The 20382-nt window shown below is 46.8% G+C and overlaps 1 protein-coding gene across 1 annotated transcript; it reads left to right on the top strand.

Moving 5' to 3' along the window:
• The first annotated feature begins 292 nt into the window (after positions 1 to 292).
• On the top strand, positions 293 to 18625 carry MAS1 (MAS1 proto-oncogene, G protein-coupled receptor). The gene is made up of 3 exons (XM_025384009.1): positions 293 to 454; positions 9270 to 9475; positions 17475 to 18625. The coding sequence occupies exon 3, from the start codon at positions 17511 to 17513 to the stop codon at positions 18486 to 18488; it is 978 nt and encodes a 325-aa protein (XP_025239794.1). The 5' UTR covers positions 293 to 454; positions 9270 to 9475; positions 17475 to 17510; the 3' UTR covers positions 18489 to 18625.
• The last annotated feature ends 1757 nt before the right edge of the window (positions 18626 to 20382 follow it).

Raw genomic sequence — 20382 nt, 5'->3', positions numbered from 1 at the left:
GAGGTCACATGACTTATTAGACGCTGAGCAGGGTACTTGAGCTGGTTCTATCTTTCCACTACACATGCGGTTTTGCCCTTCCACGTGGCATTTCTCCAGGTCATCTTTCTCTTTAGCCCTGCCTGGCCTTAGTGGTTCAAGGTAGTCCACCGCCTTGCATTGTCACCAGCTCACACCCCGCTCTGGATTGGCGTGAAGATTTTCACTTGAGTGTGTCACTGAATGATGCCATTGGAAGCTTCTGCTGATAAGCGTGGGACCATCTGCTTGGCACATCTCAAATATTTTCAGCAGTGGGAGAGCAGCTCTAATTCCTTCAGAGATGAGAGGCTGCAGCCATCCTTTGAGATGTTGGGACCGGAGACCCTGCAGGCTGGCTGGGCATTGATGCCCCAGATGCGAAGAGGGAGCCAACCTGTGGCCACCTCTGACCCTTCCTGAGCAAATGACACCAGCGAGTCTGCTTCCCAGTTTTTCATTGCTTAGCTGTCCTTGACAACCAGAGTAAGATTTTCTCTCTTTCAAAAGCTATTTCTTGGGTAACTCTTTTCTGTGCTGTTTTTTCTTTCTTTCTTTCCTTTTTTTTTTTTTTTTTTTCCGGTGTGTCGGATGTTTGCCGTTGGTGTGTGTTGGCAAAACTTCTCTTTCCTCCTGCCTTTGTTTTGGAAAATTTACTTCTTTGCCGAGTGAACTGTTCCCAGACATTGTTTTTCAACTTCAGGGTTGAAACTTCTGCAGTAGCGTTTTCTTTTTTAACTCACCGCAGGGGAAAGAATCTTAGGATCAATTCACGGTTTGAACGGTGGACTTGGAGGTTTTCACGGTTGCTTAATGAAAGCTTATAAATGATAAAGAAGTTGAGGTTTGAAAGGGTTGTTACTGAATTTGATTCCTCTGGAGAAATCACTTGGCTGTCGGCTCTTGGGCATCACAGGGGCAAGCTGTATTGATGTTTCTTTGTTTTTCCTTAGTGGGCCCTGGCATCAGTATTCGCTTCTGTTGCTTTCGAAGTCATGTGCAGTCCTTTGGTGACAAGGTGTTTATTAAAAGGAATCTCCTGCTCAGTCTTGATCTTTGGTATGAGCATCTTAGCAACACTTCCCAGCGAGGATACTTAGGAGTAATTTGGTGAGAGAATGTATAGTGTGTTGTTAGATTGCTGTGGGTGCAGCAGTAAAAGGGTGGTAACAAGCTGGCCTCTAGCAGAGTGCCACGGCCTCGGCACCATTGACATTTTGAGCTGGGTAATTATTTACCATGTGAGCTGTCCCGTATATTGTAGGATGTTTAGCAGCATCTCTGGCCTCTACCAACTAGATACCAGTAGCACACTCCTCTCCGTTGTGACAACCAAAAATATCTCCAGGCATGACAAACATCCCTTAGGGGACAAAATCACCTTCCCCGCTTTTAGACCAAGGCTCTAAATTGATCCAGTGGTATGTTTGGAAAGGGAACAAGAAGTCTCTGCTTCTGCATGCAGATGGCCCCAGTGTGGGGAAGACGGGAATGATGCATTTAATACCAGGACAGATGTTCCTGCCCTGCACATTCCCATCAGAGCCCTTGCCTGCCATGGAAATTCCATCTCACAAATGGGTTTCTGTTTGTCCAGGTGACTGCACACGCACACAGGGAAGAGTTTGCCCTTTTCTCTGGATCTGCACACCTAGAAAGTCCAGCCTAGGGTCAGGCTGTCTTTAAGTTGCCTGGGAACAACAGGCAGTTTCAGATGGCCCACTCCTCCAACCTGAGTTCTGCTGGCTTTTTTATCTTTCCTTTTTTTCTCCCTGCCTTTCTCCCCAGCCCCCTTTCTTTCTTCTAAGAGTGATGTGCTAGGCTGGGAATCTGGGGCCCTGGGAGGACTGTGCTCAACTGAATGGGAATGTGGAAGGGGTTGTTTGTTTCTGAGGTCTCTAGAGAACACTTGAGCAGCATAAATGTATGGCATTTAGAACTCTCTGCCGACTCTGAATCTCCTTGTTTTTTCTATCAGCTCCGCCACCCATCTGCTGCTCTCACTTTCATTGAGAGGTAAATGCAGCCAGCAATCTCAAGTGGACCTGCCAGGACACAGGCTCTGCAAAGCCCACATCCTTACCCATCTATGGAAACCACCATGCTTGTTTTCCCTGCTTGTTGATTCATTATCTCAGTTTGGCATTTCCATGAGATTCATACTGGCAAAGTGCTTTCAATCTCTAGCATTTCTTATACCCCAGCCTTTCAGAACTACATTAAAATGCCAGTATGTCAAGCAGTTAAGGCCCAGTGGGGTTAATCTGCTTGATGGAGGACTTGCTTCTCATGGTCAGTTTGACTGAAAGTGCAGCTCCCAGGCCAAGCAGCCGTAGGCACAAGCAGAATAGGCAGTGATCTCTGCACTGTACTTTGATCAATGTCAAAACCCCTCTTCTCAAAAGTCTCTTCAGGATTCAGATGCGATACTGCCTACAATTCTTCGAGTTTTGCAGGAAGGTGGTGGGTATTAAGTCCTACTTCCCACCATGGTCAGCCTGGCTTGTGGTGGCTTGTGTAAAGTGCTGGAGCCTGAATAGGCAAGGATCATCCCCATGGGGGCAGCCATGCCAGGGTGAGGGCAGTGGCAGTGGTGACATGGCAGGGGATGTCAGTGCTTGGCAGAGCAGGATATCTGCGTGGCGGGTACAGGGAACTGGTGCTGGGTGTTGGCGCTCCTGCTGCGTGAGGTTTGTGTCTTAGGGTGGGGGGCAGGGGCAGCACTGTTCCAACAGGAAGTAAAAGAGTCCAGCAAAGTGAGGAGGGCATCTGTGCAGGGCAGGGGAGGAGCTGTGCCAGACATAGGCAACCGTTCATAGGTGGGTTGATCAAATGAGTAAATGCATAGAGGGCCATGGAAGCCAGGTTTCTTAGAGAAGGGAGTTACAAATGTGGAGAGGGAGAAAACTCAAATGAATTCACTGGCGGTGGGTCAAAATTGGAGATATTGGGGTCAATTCATGATTATATGTGTATATTTTATAAAGATATACAAAGATACCAAAATACAGCTGTAGGTGTGTATATGTATCACTATACATAAATGTATCTATGTACATATATTCCTTAGCCCTACCCCTGAGAGGGCCTGGGAGCAGTGACAGCCTTCTAGCAATGAGCACATTTTACACCCAGATCTTGGCTTCTAAATATAATTATTTACTGAAAGGAACCAGGGCTCCTTGGAGAAATGGCTGATTCTAGGCACTGGTGCAGGGGACATACAAGGTTATGGTAAAGTGTTCAGCTTTTTGTGTTGGAAGGCTATTAGGCATATTGGAGGAAGTGTGGACCAGTGGGGAAGGTTGGATTGCTGTTTTGGCCCACTGAGGCTGCTGTGCCACCATGAGACACAGTTGGAGAGACCCAGGGCTGTTCGTTATATGGGTCTGACATGCTGGGGAGATGTGTGAGCTAAAGCTGTGCATTTGAATTTCATCAGCAAGTGGGGATGGTTGAAACGGTGGGATTGAGCAAGACCACCCAAGGAGAATCTGTAGAGTAGGAAGCGAAAAGGGTCGAGAATGGAGCCTGCAGACTGGCCAACATGGCAAAACCCTGTCTCTACTGAAAATACAAAAACATTTGTCAGGCGTGGTGGCGGGTGCCTGTAGTCCCAGCTACTCGGGAGGCTGAGGCAAGAGAATCACTTGAACCCGGGAGGCGGAGGCTGCAGTAAGCAGAGATGGCGCCACTGCACTCCAGCCTAGTGATAGAGTGAGATCTTGTCTCAAAAAAAAAAAAAAAAAAAAAAAAAAGGAATGGAGGCCGGTGGAACTCCAACGTGCAAAGGGCAGTGTAAGAAGGGATCCACCGAAGGAGACAGAAGAAGAACTGCAGGAAGGCAAGAGGAGAGCCAGAGGGAAGAAATATGCTAGGCTCCAGCATCATCTCAGAGACAGAGGCAAGGAGACGTAAAGTGGGGTTCCATAGCAACACTCACGCACTGGGGAGGGGCTCGAGCCCCAGATCTTGTCTCATCCCCCTTCTGGAGGACTTGGCTGAGAGCACTGTGCTGTTGAATGGATTGGCTCCTTTCTCTTATTTGTTCTGATGAAAGGACATGCCTGAATTTCCCCCTCTGACATCAATTATTTTTACACATAATGGTGAAGCATGGTGTCCTTCATCAATAGATGTGTTTATTGATAATGATGATAGCTAGGAGTCACTCTGTTTCACAGAAGAAAGTGACAACAGAGACAGTATTTCTGAAAACAACTCATTCCTGTGTGTTTGTGTTGTTTTGGTTATGGGTTTGGTATTGGCTAGATGGTGCTTTAATAAATAAAAATCCATTCTTTGATAAATAGATCCATCCTTTGATAAATAAAAAAATCCATCTTTTAAGGATTTTAATTACTGACAACCCAGTTGATAGTGTGGTTGCTTCTGGTGACATAAAAGCCATTAATAAATGTTCCAAAAGTCTTAACGGCCCCATGAATGGGTGTGTGAACTTCACACACAGATGGACTATTGACAATGAGCTGGTGTGTGTGTATGTTGGGTGGGGCAGGGGAGAGCTAGATATAGCGCCAATTTGGACCTGGGGCAATCCAGGCTCTGCTGCTGCCTTTGTTACTAAGTACGCAACCTTGGACTAGTCCTGAGTTAATTTCCTCACCTGGAAAAACAAGGGGGCGGTCTGCAGTATCTGCATGATTTTTTCAAGCTCTAAATCTTAATGATCAGCACAGGATGGTCTTTACCAATAAGGAAGTGTTTTTAAGAAAACTCCAAGCAGCATCCTTTCATGTCTTTTATAAAATACTCCAGTTTCTGGGGAAAAATAATTGTAACATATAACATATAGCAAATTGCCATATTTACAAATGTTCCTTGCAATTCAATAAAAGAAATGAACATAGAGTTTGAAAAAACAATCCATCGAAAAATACAAGTAACTGTTAACCTAAAAGAATGTCCAACCTCATTAGGAATCAGATAAATGCAAATTAAAACAAGGTATCTTTTATCACCTATCAAATTTGGGAATTTAAGAAACTGAAGATGTTGTAGAAAAAGAAACATATATGCTGTTAAAAATTTATATACTGTTGATGTTGGTATTAATGTAATTGGCATGGTTATTTTGGATGACAGTTTGTTAATGCACATTTAAATCTTGAAGAATGTTTATACCCTTTGGTCTAGCAATTCCACTTTTAGAAATATGTCCTAGGGGAATAATTAGAGATGTGCACAAAATTTGCATCCATGTAAATTCATGACAGTGCTTTGTTTTTAAAAATAGCGGTGAAAAATCAGAAGCAAATGGTATGTCCAAGGCTAGGGGATTACTAAAAATAAATAATGAAAGCTGGGCACAGTGGCTCACGCCTGTAATCCCAGCACTGTGGGAGGCCAAGGCAGGAGAATCAGTTGAGTCCAAGAGTTCGAGACCATCCTGGGCAACATGGCAAAACCCTGTCTCTACAAAAAATACATAAAAATTAGCTGGCATGGTGGCATGTCCCTCTAGTCCTAGCTACCTGGGAGGCTCACTTAAGCCCAGGAGATTGAGGCTGCAATGAGTTTTGATCTCGCCACTGTGCTCCAGCCTGGGTGACACAGTGAGACCCTGTCTCAAAATTATAAATAAATAAATAAATCATGATACCTTCAGTTAGTGATATTAAAGTCATACTTTAAGAGTGTATACTGACATGAGAAAATGTTTACAATATGATATTGAGTGAAGAAAAGGTAGAAAGGATACCAAAAGATTATAAAAATGCAATCTCAATTTTAAAAAAGAGTGTGTATAAGACATTGAACAAAAACTAATGGAATATCCTAAATGTTGAATCAGGTTAATTTTTTAATAGTAGTTGTATGTGTGGACTTTCTGAATTGTCTTCAATGAGCACATACTGTTCCGTTTAAAAGAAAATACCCCCATTTTGTGTTAAGATTAAAGAAGCTATAAAATGAGCCCTGTTGGGACTGTAACTGCTTAAACTTCTCTTTGCCTGCTGCCCAGACAGAGCCGATTTATCAAGACAGAGGAATTGCAATAGAGAAAGAGTTCAATTCATGCAGAGCCAGCTAAACGAGCGACCAGAGTTTTACTACTCAAATCAGTCTCCCTGAAAATCCAGAGACTGGGTTTTGTTTGTTTGTTTGTTGTTTGTTTGTTTGAGACGGAGTCTCGCTCTGTCTCCCAGGCTGGAGTGCAGTGGCGCGATCTTGGCTCACTGCAAGCTCCGCCTCCTGGGTTCACACCATTCTCCTGCCTCAGCCTCCCGAGTAGCTGGGACTACAGGCGCCCGCCACCACGCCCGGCTAATTTTTTGTATTTTTTGGTAGAGACAGGGTTTCGCCGTGTTGGCCAGGATGGTCTCGATCTCCTGACCTCGTGATCCGCCCGCCTCTGCCTCCCAAAGTGCTGGGATTACAGGCGTGAGCCACCGCGCCCGGCCCGAGACTGGTGTTTTTTTAAGGATAATTTGGTGTGTAGAGGACCAGGGAATGGGGAGTGCTGATTGGTCAGGATGAAGGATGAAGTCACAGGAAGTTGAAGCAAGTTGTCTTGAGGTCTGGGTGGGATCACAGAACTGGTTGAGCCAGATTACCTGTTGAGTGGCACCAGCTGGTGCATCAGAACGCAGTGTCTGAAAAAATATCTTGAGCCCTAATATTAGGTTTTACAATAGTGATGTTATCCCTAGGAGCAATCGGGGAGGTACAGAATCTTGTGGCCTCTAGCTGCATGACTCCTAAACCATAATTTTGAATCTTGTGCCTAACTTGTTAGTCTCACAAAGGCATTCTGGTCCCTAGGCAAGAAGTGGGCTTGTTTTGGGAAAGGGCTGTTACTGTCTTTGTTTCAAAGTTAAACTATAAACTAAGTTCCTCCCAAAGTTAGTTCAGCCTATGCTCAAGAATGAACAAGGACAGCTTAGAGTTTAGAAGCAAGATGGAATCAGTTAGGTGAGATCTCACACTGTCATAATTTTCTCATTGTTATAATTTTTGCAAAGGTGGTTTCAGGGTAATCATTTATTTAGTGGCAGAGGTCTCTGAACAGGCAGGAGTGGTTTGATCAGTCCCTGTGGACTACTTCACATGCAGAGACCACATAGTGGCAAAGTGGCAAAGTCACAATTAGAAATTAAACAAGCCTTTTTTTTATTTTTTTTTTTTTTTCCTTTTTGAGATGGAATCTCACTCTGTTGGCTAGGCTAGAGTGCAGTGGTGCAATCTGGGCTCACTGCATCCTCCGTCTCCCGAGTTCAACTGATTCTCCTGCCTCTGCTTCTGAGGAGCTGGGGTTACAGGCATACACCACCATGCCCGCTAATTTTTGTATTTTTAGTAGAGACAGAGTTTTACCATGTTGGCCAGGCTGGTCTCGAACTCCTGACCTCAGGTGATCTGCCTGCTTCGGTCTCCCAAAGTGCTGGGATTACCAGCGTGAGCCACTCTGCCCAGCCTAAACAAGTCTTAATAAAAAATATTCCCTACAATATGGTGACTTTAATTCCTTAAATAGGAAAGGTTAGAGGCAGACTAGATTAGAAAACTTAAGTATAGAGAGGCTATAAAAGGTAAAGTCTTAAAAATAGGATTGGGCCCCAGAGTGTAGTGGAGAGAGCTCCGGGCTAAGATCAGGCACGCTGGGCTACAGGGCTTCTCAAACCAGTTGTGAAGGTTGGCCTGCCTCACAGGCTCTCCAGCAACCACTTACTAATCTGCGAAGTTGAGGGGTTTGATAGAACAGTGATTTCCAGACTATGACTACTCCTCCTCCTCCCTCTTCCTCTTCCTCCCCCCTCCTCCTCCTCCCTCTTCCTCCCTCCTCCTCCTCCCTCCTCCACCTCCCTCTTCCTCCTTCTCCCTCCTCCCCCCTCCTCTTCCTCCCTCTTCCTCCTGCTCCCTCCTCTTCCTTTGTCCTTCTTCCTCCTCCCTCCTCCCCTTCCTCCTCCCTCCTCCCCCTCTTCCTCCTCCTCCCTCCTCTTCCCTCCTCCCTCCTCTTCCCTCCTCCCTCCTCCTCCCTCCTCCTCCTCCCTCTTCCTCCTCCTCCCTCCTCCTCCCTTCTCCTCCTCCCTCCTCCTCCTCCCTCTTCCTCTTTCTCCTCCTCCCTTCTCCTCCCTCCTCCTGCCTCCTCCTCCCTCCTCCCTCTCTCTCCTTCTCCCTTTTCTACTTCCTGCTTCTCCCTCTTCCTCCTCCCTCTTCCTCCTCCTCCCTCTTCCTCCTCCTCCCTCTTCCTCCTCCTCCCTCTTTCTTCTCCTCCCTCTTCATCCTCCTCCATTCTCCTCCCTCTTCCTCTTCCTCCTCCTCCCTCCTCCTCCCTCTTCCTCTTCCTCCATCCTCCTCCTCCTCCCTCTTCCTCCTCCTCCCTCCTCCTCCCTCTTCCTCCTCCTCCCTCCTCTTCCTTTGTCCTTCTCCCTCCTCCTCCCTCTTCCTCCCCCCCTCCTCCCCCTCCTCTTCCTCCCTCTTCCTCCTCCTCCCTCCTCTTCCTTTGTCCTTCTTCCTCCTCCTCCCTCCTCCCCCTTCCTCTTCCCTCCTCCCCCCTCTTCCTCCTCCTCCCTCCTCTCCCTTCCTCCTCCCTCTTCCTCCTCCGTCTTCCTCCTCCCTCCTTCTCCCTCTTTCTCCTCTTCCCTCCTCCCTCTTCCTCCTCCTCCCTGTTCCTCTTCTTCCTCCTCCCTCCTCCTGCCTCCTCCTCCCTCCTCCCTCTCTCTCCTCCCTTTTCTACTTCCTCCTTCTCCCTCTTCCTTCTCCTCCCTCTTTCTTCTCCTCCCTCTTCATCGTCCTCCGTTCTCCTCCCTCTTCCTCTTCCTTCTCCTCCTCCCTCTTCCTCCTCCTCCTTCTTCCTTCTCTTTCTCCCTTCTTCCCCTTCCCCTTCTCCTTTCTTCTTCTCGTCCCTTCTCCCTTCTTTTTTCTTCTTACTATCTCAGCTTATGGTCAGAAGTCAAGTGACCTGAATTTCTGCCTGGCCAACACTGTGATTAAGATCCGCATAAGTTTCTGGGCACTACAGCCCTGCAGGACCCAGAGAGCACTGGACACACTGAAGCAAACGCAGATGGTAGGTCCTTTGGGGCTGTGCAACACGGTGGCTCTGAGCCTGGCGTGGTTATTAATCCTTAGGTTTTTCCCTCTAAAAAGGGGGCAATGACATCATCCTTATCAGCCTCCCAAGCTGATTTCAAGGCTCCAAAGCTAGGATGGAAGGAAAGGTGCTTTGGCCTCAAGAGCCCCACAACACGATATTCTCACAGACTAACTTATTCCTTTTGCCCTAGACGTCTCTTTTGTGAGAAGAAAGAGAGGAGGGAAGATGCTCTGTGATGCTTCCAGTAATGCTGACCAGTCACGGTGCTGTCACCTCCTCGTCTGTCTTTGCAATCTGTTCCCAACTGAGGTTTCCGTTGCAGTGTAACTGACACTCCAGGGGCCACTGAGGGCTGTCAGGATGAACTATCCTTCCACCCCAGGCTGTCACTGCCAGGTAAACATGCATCCCTGCAAATGCAAGTGCTGTGTAAGAAAAATGATTGCTGGTCGGGCGTGGTGGCTGATGCCTGTAATCCCAGAACTTTGGGAGCCTGATTCAGGAGGATCGCTTGAGTCCAGGAGTTTGAGACCAGCCTGGGCAACATGGTGAGACCCCATCTCTGTAAGAAATAACAATGACAACAAAAATTAGCTAGCATGGTCGTGAGTGCCTGTAGTCCCAGCTCCTCAGGAGGCTGAGGTGGGAGGATCACTTGAGCCCAGGAAGTCAAGGCTGCAGTGAGCTATGATTGCACCACTGCACTCCAGTTTGGGCAACAGAGCAAGACCCTGTTTCAAAAAAAAAAAAAGATAATGAAAAATGTTTGGCATGTCTGGGCAGAGAGCCTCTGGTCCTAGAACTGGGTTGACACAGAGAGAAGTTACCCTACTGATTCACCCTGCAGTGCAAGTGCCTACCTGTCTGCATGGTTTTCTGAGATCTCAGCTGTGTGGTCTTCTCTCTGCTGTTGGGGAGGCTCACTGAGCCAACACAAAATTATTCTGAGCTAGACTGTTTTGTCAGCTAGCAGCAATTACCCTTCTATTCTCCTCACACTTCCCAACTTCAGATATCCCCGTCAGTCAACCACCGGCAGAGATGAAGAATACACAAAATGACCAAGGAGCTGGGGGAGGAAAGGGCTGGGGTGGCGAGCACGTAGGGCCGGCTGTTGTCAAGGCACTTCTCGCCATCTGCTATTTCGCTTCAGAGACCGAAACTCAGTTGGTTGGGTAAGACTGGGAATGTGATTTTTAGCAATGTGTTCGTTTAAATAGAGCCCCGCTATAAAAACAATTTGGAGGATTATGATTCGTTTTTAAATGAGAACTAGTTTCAATGGAATTTTTATGTGCATTCCAATCATGACTAAAATCCACATCATGATCAAAGTCTTCCTGAATGCTGTATGTGCTTCATGAGTTGTGCTCTTAACAATTCGAAACCCGTGTTTATTAAGTGTGATGCCCTGCATGGAAAGTGGTGGTTTTCTCTCATGGGGAAGCGGAGTATATTCTTAGAACTGTTATAATGGGCTTTATTTCTTGAAACAGTTTGATAAGTATTTATTAAATGCTTACTGTGTGCAAGTGTTGGAGATTCAGACACAAAAAAGATGAAGTCCTGGTTTCAAGGAGTTTGCAGTTTAGTGGGTGTATTAGGCTGCTCTGACTGCCATAACAAAATACCATGGACTGGGTGACTTACAAACAGAAATTTATTTTCTGACAGTTCTGGAGACCAGAAGTCCAAGGTCGAGGCATCGTCAGGGCTGGTCTGGTGAGGGCTCTCTTTTGGTTTGCAGACGGCTGCCTTCTCCCTCTGTCCTTACCTGGCTTTTCCTCTGTGCCCTCACAGAGAGAGATCTCTCATGAGTCTTTCCCTTCTTACAAGGACACCACTTCTATTGGATTAGGGCCCCACTCTTAGGACCTTATTTAGCCATAATTACCTCCCTAAAGGCCCTATCATGGAATATAGTCACATTGAGGATTAGGACTTCAACACATGAATTTTGGAAGGGAACACAATTCCATCCACAACAGTCAATAAGATAGAATTTTAACTCTGACGCCAGGCACAGTGGCTCTCACCTGTAATCCCAGCACTTTGGGAGGCTGAAGCAGGAGGATTGCTAGAGGTCAGGAGTTTGAGACAAGCCTGGCAACACTACAAAAAATTAAAAACAAAATTAACCAGGTGTGATGGTGCATGTCTGTTGTCCTAGCTACTCAGAAGGCTGAGAGGGGAGGATTGTTTGGGCCCAGGCGTTGGAAGCTGCAGTGAGCTATGGTTGCACCATTGTACTCTAGCCTGGTCAACAGAGTGAGACTATCTCTAAAAATTTTTTATTAATTAAAAAATTTTAACTCTGCTCTGTTACAAGGAGAGATGTATTGGCTATGAACATAACGAGACCCCATCTCTACAAAAAAAAAAAAAAAAAAATTGAGCCAGGTGTAGTGCCATGTACCTGTAGTCCCAGTGATTTGGGAGGCTGAGGCAGGAGTGTCACCTGAGCCCAGGAGTTCAACCTCCAATGAGATATAACCACACAACTGCACTCTAGCCTGGGCAACAGAGCAAGACCCTATCTCTAAAAAAAAAAAGAAAGAAAGAAAGAAGATATAATTTGAAACACCTTTCCCAGTTGACTTTTGTGAATTTATTTGGAAACTTTTGGGGAAAAGGAGAAAAGTTGAATACAGAAATAGAAACTGGTATTATAAAAGGAAAGGGTAGGACAGGCCGCTTCGAAGGATGGGTCAGTGGTGAAAATAGAGCATGCCTTGAATCTAGGATGAGCAAGCAGGGTGACAGAGAAGGGGAGGTGACCTGGGATAACTGAGAGCTCTCTCCACATAGCAAGAAGCTGCAGCTGAAGGACGTGGTCCATGAGAGATCCCAGGGAATGGACCGGAGGCAGAAAGACGATCTTGTCAATGTTCTCGAAAACTTGGATTAGGTCCTGAATTTATATTTCTGGTCTTTGGTTTAGGTTAGTAATTAAAAGATGAAAGCACTTGGCTTCCTTGCATAAGTGACTTTGGTTTTGCCACGGCTGTTGACCTGTGATGGCCAACACGGGAGCCCCGAGTCGCATGAGGCTCCTGAGCATAGGGAACCAGGCTCATTGGAAGCGAGAGGCCCTGCAAGAGTGAAATACCCGCTGTATCTGGGGCACTTAATGCACAGAAAAGAATATGAATACCTCATCCATATTTTTTGTATTGATGATGTGTTGAAATAATATTTTAAACACATTAGGCTAAATAAAGTACATTATTAAAATGGATTTTGTTGGTTTCTTTTTACTTTCTTTAACGTGGCTACTAGAACTTCGCTTACACAGGTGGCGCACGTTGTGTTTCTGTTGGACGGTGCTGGTCCAGGCCCTTGTTACCCCTACCTTTTGTGTACTATGAGTTACTTTTCTTCCCTCTCTCCTCTCTCTCCAATACCACCGCAGCAGGAGCAACAAAACACCAGGCTCTGAAGTGCATGCTGGCCACTGAATGGCCTCCCACCCGCCTTGCTGTGGTTGCTTCGGACCCCTGGGCTGCTGTCCCAAATTCCTTGATGATTTTAGCACCTGGATTACAGCCAACGATATTCCTGGTCTCCAACACTATTTCTCAGCAATTTCAGCATCTGTGGATAATTCTTCCAGCCCTGAGGCTCCAGGTTCTGCTCTCAACTCAAATGATCTTGTCCTCCACTCTCCCTCAGCCCTTCTTTTCCATGGTCATGCTCTGCACTTAATACTGATAACCCCAAAACTACACTGCCCCAAGCTCACTTTTTAAGCATCACGTTCTCCAACCCCCACCTCCTCCTTCCCCTTCAGTGCCTTTAGTATGGGGACTTCAATGATTTCTTGACACCGCTGGGACCTCCAATATGTAGCTCCTATTTCCTGTTCACGTCTGTTACCTCCCTCGTGCCCTCACTTTTCTCCTAACCCTGTTGGGCTCTAGAGTCCATTATTGTAGGCCTTCCCTTCTACATGCTTTGCTTCCTTTGGCCCCCACTCTGTGTCGTACCCGCCTGATAAACCTCAGCCGTGGTTAAATCCAACTCTCCCCTTTCTCCATACCGGCACCTGGACAGCTGAACCGAGCTGGAGAGAAGCACGGGTGAGGCTGAGTGGTCTCTCCCAGGTTCCCGAGCACTAGCCTGGGCGGGCTCTAGGTTAGCCTGGCTGGAGATCCTGCACTTTGTGTATGTCCCTAGCCCTCTCTTTCCCTCATTTATTTCATGTCTTGCCCTCTCTTCTTAAACCCTTAACATCGGCTGGGTGCGGTGGCTCAAGCCTGTAATCCCAGCACTTTGGGAGGCCGAGACGGGTGGATCACGAGGTCAGGAGATCGAGACCATCCTGGCTAACACAGTGAAACCCCGTCTCTACTAAAAATACAAAAGACTAGCCGGGCGAGGTGGCGGGCGCCTGTAGTCCCAGCTACTCGGGAGGCTGAGGCAGGAGAATGGTGTGAACCCAGGAGGCGGAGCTTGCAGTGAGCTGAGATCCGGCCACTGCACTCCAGCCTGGGCAAGAGAGCCAGACTCTGCCTCAAAAAAAAAAAAAAACAAAAAAACCCTTAACATCTCCTCACTCTTAGCTGATGACCTTGCTTCTTACTTTGCTGAAAAAGAGATACTGCGCATTCAGAAGACAACTTCTCACCTTGGGCACTCCCACAACCACGTCTACCCACCTCACCGTATCTGCAGCCACACACCCAGCCTTCCCCTTCACCAGGTATAAATCATGCTCTGGCAAGGTCGCCACTCCGCCCAGCTCTAGACCCCTACTTCGACTCCTCAATTGTTTGCTTTCTACTGGATAATTCTTATCCGTTTATCACCTCTCAACCCCACAGCCCCCAAGAGGGTTGTCTACACTCACTGTCTCCACCTATTCTCCTCCTGTTCTCTCTAAACCACTTGCATCAGGCATTCGTTTTGTCCAGTCTACTGAAAATACTCCTACCAAGGTCAGCAATGACTCCACCCCCATGGTCAATATCAAGTTCCAGGTCTCAGCCCACTTGAACTTGCAGTAGAATTTAGCCCAGTTGATCACACTTTCTTCTCCTCCAACTCATTCTTACTTGGCCTCCCGGGAGCCCTTCTTCCCCAGTTGTCCTTCTGCCTCTCTGTCAGGTCATCCTCAGTTTCCTCTCCTTCTTCCTCCTCATCTCCCCAGCCTCTAACTTCGAAATGCCTCGAGGCCCAGTCCTTGAACCTCTTCTCCTTTTTAATTGTATTTCACAGATACTGTCATCTCACTCATGGCTTCAAATTCCCCCTGTTTGCATACAACACCCACATTTATATCCCCAGGCTACAACTGTCCCCCCGGCTCCTGACCTCTCCTGGACATGGCCTGGCTGCCTCACAGGCCTCTCAAACTCCATAGGCCCTGCTAACCCACTTCACCTGCACCTGTCCATTCAGCAAATGGTTAAACACGTATTCTCTCTTTCTACCACAACACATATCTCTTCCGTCAGTGAATCAAATCAAAGACCTCCCACCAGATATTACTACCTCTGCCACAACCTAGTTTATGCTAACATCCTCCCTGTGTCTAGGCCAGTGCCTTCACCTCCCACACGGCCTCCTCCTTCTTGCCGTGGCCCCTAGAGTGTCACCTGAACACAGAGGCCATACCGAGGCTGTTCACGCCTCAGTCCCCCAAGTTAACCACATTCCTCCTCTAAGAACCTCCTGTGGTTTATTGGCTCATTGGGAGTAAAAGCCCCAGCCCGCAAAGCCCGATTGGACCTGGCCGCCAAAGACCCCTGCCTTCAGCACCTGACCATTCTCCTTGCCAGGCCGTTCCTGCCTCACTGGCCTTTTTTGCGGTTCTTCACTCTTGGCTGCCTCCTGCTTCTGGAACTTTGAACTTGCTGTTCCCTTTGCCTGGAATACTTTTCCCCCAAGAACCTGCAGGCCTCAGTCGCCTACTTCCTTCATGTCTTTGCCCAAGTGTGACCTCATGAGTGAGACTTTTCCCATCACTCTATGGACGATGGAACCCCCAGGTCCCTGCCACTCCTTTCCTTTAATGCTGCTTTACTTTTTTCCATAGCACTGTTTATGCACTGACGTCAGTTTGGTTGTTGTTGCTGTTATTGTTTTTTGTTTACCGACTGCCTCCCCACTGGAATATAGACTCCAGCAGGCCGGCACTTTGTCTGTTTTATTTACTGCTGTGTCCCAGTGCCTAGAACAGTGCCTGGCATGGGATAAATGTTGTGGGGGGAGAATTGGGGGAACATGGTGGTCTTACTTGCAAACTTCTAACAAGGCCCAGTCTCTACAGCAGGCCTTTGGTTAGCCATGACAGGGCATGTGAGCTCTCGTCCTATGTGGGTTCCTATCGGGGTCTCTGTCTTCTAATTATGAAGTAAAAGGAAGCTCTCCTCCAGTGAAAGTAATTTCCTGCATCCCATTAGAACAGCTGAGGGAAGTGTCAGTGGGAGAGGTGTGATCGGGCCCACTGAGGCAGAGGCCTCCTTGGAGCCTGGATCACATTGCTGGAAGGAAACACCTGTTTCGCCAACCCAAAGGCTACCTGCTGGCCCAGGATCCAGGCCCAGCTGTACTGAGATCACAGCTCAGGACCCTGCACATGCTGGGGTTCTGCTGACTCGATTCTGGAAATGTCTAATATCACCAGAGCCATTCGAGTGCCACAAAATAACACATTTATGTATTATTCTGCTTCTGGTGAGCTCACGAGGAAAAGACAGATATCTACTAATTAAGAATATTCTTTTGATCAGCCAGCATGGTGCCTTATGCCTGTAATCCTGGCACTTTGGGAGGCCGAGGCAAGCGGATCACCTGAGATCGGGAGTTTGAGACCAGCCTCACCAACATGGTGAAACCCTGTCTCTACTAAAATACAAAAAATTAGCTGGGCATTGTGGCACACACCTGTAGTCCCAGCTACTCGGGAAGCTGAGGCAGGAGAATTGCTTAACCCGGGAGGTGGAGGTTGCAGTGAGCCGACATCTCGCCACTGCACTCCAGCCTAGTGACAGAGCAAGACTCTGTCTCAAAAAAAAAAAAAAAAAAATTATTTTGATCAGCTTCCTACCGACAAAGTTCAGAAAACAAAGAACAATGTTTTACTACATACACATACATATGCATGCACACGAACTAGAAAAAAAAATTTTTTTGAGACAGGGTCTGCTCTGTCGCCCAGGCTGGAGTGCAGTGACGTGATCACAGCTCACTACAGCCTCAACCTCCTGCGCTCAAGCAGTCCTCCGACCTCAGCCTCTCAAGCAGCTGGGACTACAGGCATGCACCACCATGCCTGGCTAATTTTTGTATTTTTTTGTAGAGACGGGGTTTGCCACATTGCCCAGGCTGGTTCTCAAACTCCTGGGCTCAAGCAGTCCTCCTGCCCTGGCCTTCCAAAGTGCTGGGACTGCAGGAGGAAGCCACTGTGTCCAGCCTAGAAAAACTTTTTAAAAGCAAGGACAAGTTAGTTTTGGAACAAGGGAAATGATCTCTGTTGATAGCCTCCTTTTCCTTCCCAGTGGTAGGGTATTTTTGTTTTAGCAAGAGGGCAGAGCTGTGCATATATTCATTTTGTAATTGGTAAAATGTGAGGGAAAGTTTCTGAGAATCTTTCCTTTGCAGCCTCAAATGCTGAGCATTTTTCCTGGTTCGGGAGAGTGCTTTGTCTGGCATCTGGCGATGGTGTTTCCTGCACTGTCTGGCCTGTGGTCTGTGGGGACGTACATACGTCTTGTTAGGGCTCTCCATCTACTCCACACATGGCTTGCCTGGCTTATGTAGTCTGAGCAGGTGCCCAGCTTTGTCCCAGATATTGAAGCCGTGTAAAATAAATGCCTTTTGATTGTTCACACTTTAAGCAATATTGGTACAGTATTGTCCAATTGTCCCAGGTGCTCCCTCTCCTTCCTGCTTATGGCACTTCATGTATTAAAAAATGACAATGGCAGCATTGCCCAAACATGCATTTTGCCATCAAGTCTTAATGCAGTCAACCTGGTCCCTCAGGAAAATGAATGGAGGCCCAGAAGATGAAATGATTTTCAAAATGCCATTAGGAAAGCTCGGGCCAGAACTGGAAATGGGTCCTGCACAGGGCACTCGGCCACTCTTGCCTGGCCATCTCCTTTTTGGCGCTAAGCCACAAGCACACAGTGATATAGAATGAATGGCTATCACTGGGGATCCAAAAGGGTCATTCAATCAGTTCTCTCTTTTATCAGGTCTAAGTTCTCTTTCTTATCAGATCCTAAAGGCCTAATCTTATCATTGGGAAAAAGATAACTGTACAGTCTGTTAAGCTTTTTTTTAATAACATGAAGATTATGATTTATAGCTGAATTTCTCCCTTTTATTCCAGTCCAACAATTTTCATGGATTTTTGTGTTTGTTTTTGTTTTGGACATATTTACAGATAATTACCTGAAGAGTTCCAGCCTGAGACCTCCTCATGGATGGGTTAAATGTGACATCATCTGTTGTTGAGGAACCCACGAACATCTCAACTGGCAGGAACGCCTCGGTTGGGAATGCACATCGGCAAATCCCCATCGTGCACTGGGTCATTATGAGCATCTCCCCAGTGGGGTTTGTTGAGAATGGGATTCTCCTCTGGTTCCTGTGCTTTCGGATGAGAAGAAATCCCTTCACTGTCTACATCACCCACTTGTCTATTGCAGACATCTCACTGCTCTTCTGTATTTTCATCTTGTCTATCGACTATGCTTTAGATTACGAGCTTTCTTCTGGCCATTACTACACAATTGTCACATTATCAGTGACTTTTCTGTTTGGCTACAACACGGGCCTCTATCTGCTGACGGCCATTAGTGTGGAGAGGTGCCTGTCAGTCCTTTACCCCATCTGGTACCGATGCCATCGCCCCAAGTACCAGTCGGCGTTGGTCTGTGCCCTTCTGTGGGCTCTTTCTTGCTTGGTGACCACCATGGAGTATGTCATGTGCATCGACAGAGAAGAAGAGAGTCACTCTCGAAGTGACTGCCGGGCAGTCATCATCTTTATAGCCATCCTGAGCTTCCTGGTCTTCACACCTCTCATGCTGGTGTCCAGCACGATCTTGGTCGTGAAGATCCGGAAGAACATGTGGGCTTCCCATTCCTCCAAGCTGTACATCGTCATCATGGTCACCATCATTATATTCCTCATCTTCGCCATGCCCATGAGACTCCTTTACCTGCTGTACTATGAGTATTGGTCAACCTTTGGGAACCTACACCACATTTCCCTGCTCTTTTCCACAATCAACAGTAGCGCCAACCCTTTCATTTACTTCTTTGTGGGAAGCAGTAAGAAGAAACGATTCAAGGAATCCTTAAAAATTGTTCTGACCAGGGCTTTCAAAGATGAAATGCAACCTCGGCGCCAGGAAGACAATTGTAATACGGTCACAGTTGAGACTGTTGTCTAAGAACTGAGAGGGAAGTTGTGGATAACAATGGTGGAACACAGGTCATTTTTAGCTTGTGCTTGGAATATAACTTAAGTATCTCCTAAATGTGATACAGAAGGACATCTCGTCCAATATGCATGAGATACTAATTAATGATGAAATTGAACTCTTGTACTGTATCTTCTGGAAATGACCTGTCATTTCTGTACTTGATAAAGACTCTTTCTATTTCTTTCAGCTCTTTTGGCAGCATCTTACCATGAACCATAAAAAGGACTCTAGCAGGAAGATTTACAGATATGTACGGGACAAGGTAACAAAAGTATTTGTTGGAACTTGAGGAGGCAGCTTGATGTAGCAGGAAGAACAAGGGTCACTTCCTGTGTGACCTCAGGCAAGTTGTTAAACCTCTCAGAGCCTCATTTTCTCACTCATATAATGGTCATGGCAACAGGCTATACCTCCTTGGTCTGCTGTGAGGATGAAATGAGAAGATGAGGCTTGCAAAGCACCTGGCACATTGTGGATGCTCAACAAACATCAGTCTCTCCTCACTCCCTTCAATGGTAGACAAAATATAAATTTTTGTTTCGTAAAGCACACACACACACATACACACAGCTCTATCATGTACAGAAGTTATTATGTGTTTTTACACATTGAATGTAAATTTACGAAGGTCTTCTTTTTGCTTGCAGCATGAAAGCTTTTCATGGCATTACCCCTCTATTGAAAAACATCGCGGATGTTATGATCTAAGCAGCCATGTGCTCGTGCATCATTTCAGGTTACGAAGAAAAACATTTGGCCACCAGTAGAGGAGTTTCTCATGGCTTCCCTTCCCTCTGTGGGTACATTAGATGAAATGAAAGTCTGTGTTTTGAAATCCTTTGATTGCATATAAATTTTTATGAATGGAGTTGAATTTATGACTTCCTGGTGGTGACTGGGATCCTCCTCCCCCATGAAACGGTGGGTTATTTATAGCCAGAGTTCTCACCTGCAGCCAAGTGCAGGTATCTGCACCTGTTTGCCTCCTCGCCTCCTGAGGCTTTTTTTTTTTTTTTTTTTTTCCATTATATCTGGAAGGAGGCTCAGTGTAAGGGCTAATGAGAATGTGGACACATCCTGGAGGACTCTGATATTTTTGCTCATGGCAGATCCTTGCATGACGTCCTCAGCATCTTTATTCAGCACTCCAGGGCAGGCTCTGCCTCTTGCCTGCCACGAGTTGCCCTCCAGACACCACATGTCCTGGGTTTTAGCTGTGAAGCCTGTCTCAGCCTATAGACTGCATAGCGATGTTTATTTCCTTCTGTCCCTTCTAGGAGTTCCACAAAATGGCAATATGTCACATGATTCTACCGGTTGTAAAATGTTCAAGTCCATAGAAATGAGCCCGATAGTATTTATTTTAACCATTTGCTCTTTAAAAGGTCAGAGAGGCAGTGATGAAACGGTTCTCTGTTGCTGCTGGTCCTTCCCCATTCTCTTCCTTTCTCAAAAGAAACGATGGGGGACAGCTTCGCTGAGGGAGCTGAGTCTCTCCCGTCGAGCCAGGACCCCACTACCAGCCAAGCTTGGATGCCGGAGGCTTTTCAGTGGGTGACAACATCTGATTCAGAAACAAGGCAGCTTTGCTGTCAGGAGCCCAGATGGGGTGTGGAGCAGTGACATTTAGAATGATCTTGGTTTTGGTTGAAAACAGAGCATCTTCCCTGGGAAAGAACAGAATATGGAGATCAGAGCGACTCCCCTCTGTTTCCTGTCCTCTCCTGTGTGTGCTGCGTGCTGGCCTCTGGGGTAGGGAAAGGGGGCCAACCTCATCTCATTTCAAAGGGGATCTTAGTCTCAAAGAGGACCCTAAAGACTATCAGATACAAGGAATTTCTCCCTAAGGAAAATATGGTGA

Source organism: Theropithecus gelada, chromosome 4 (assembly GCF_003255815.1).
Source record: "Theropithecus gelada isolate Dixy chromosome 4, Tgel_1.0, whole genome shotgun sequence".
Taxonomy (NCBI): Eukaryota; Metazoa; Chordata; class Mammalia; order Primates; family Cercopithecidae; genus Theropithecus; species Theropithecus gelada.
Note: the sequence above shows the minus strand (reverse complement) of the source record. Positions and strands in the feature narration are given on the sequence as shown.

What these genes read in the sequence shown, in the direction of transcription:
- MAS1 (XM_025384009.1), top strand. Translation starts at nt 17,511, where the DNA reads ATGGATGGGTTAAATGTGACATCATCTGTTGTTGAGGAACCCACGAAC.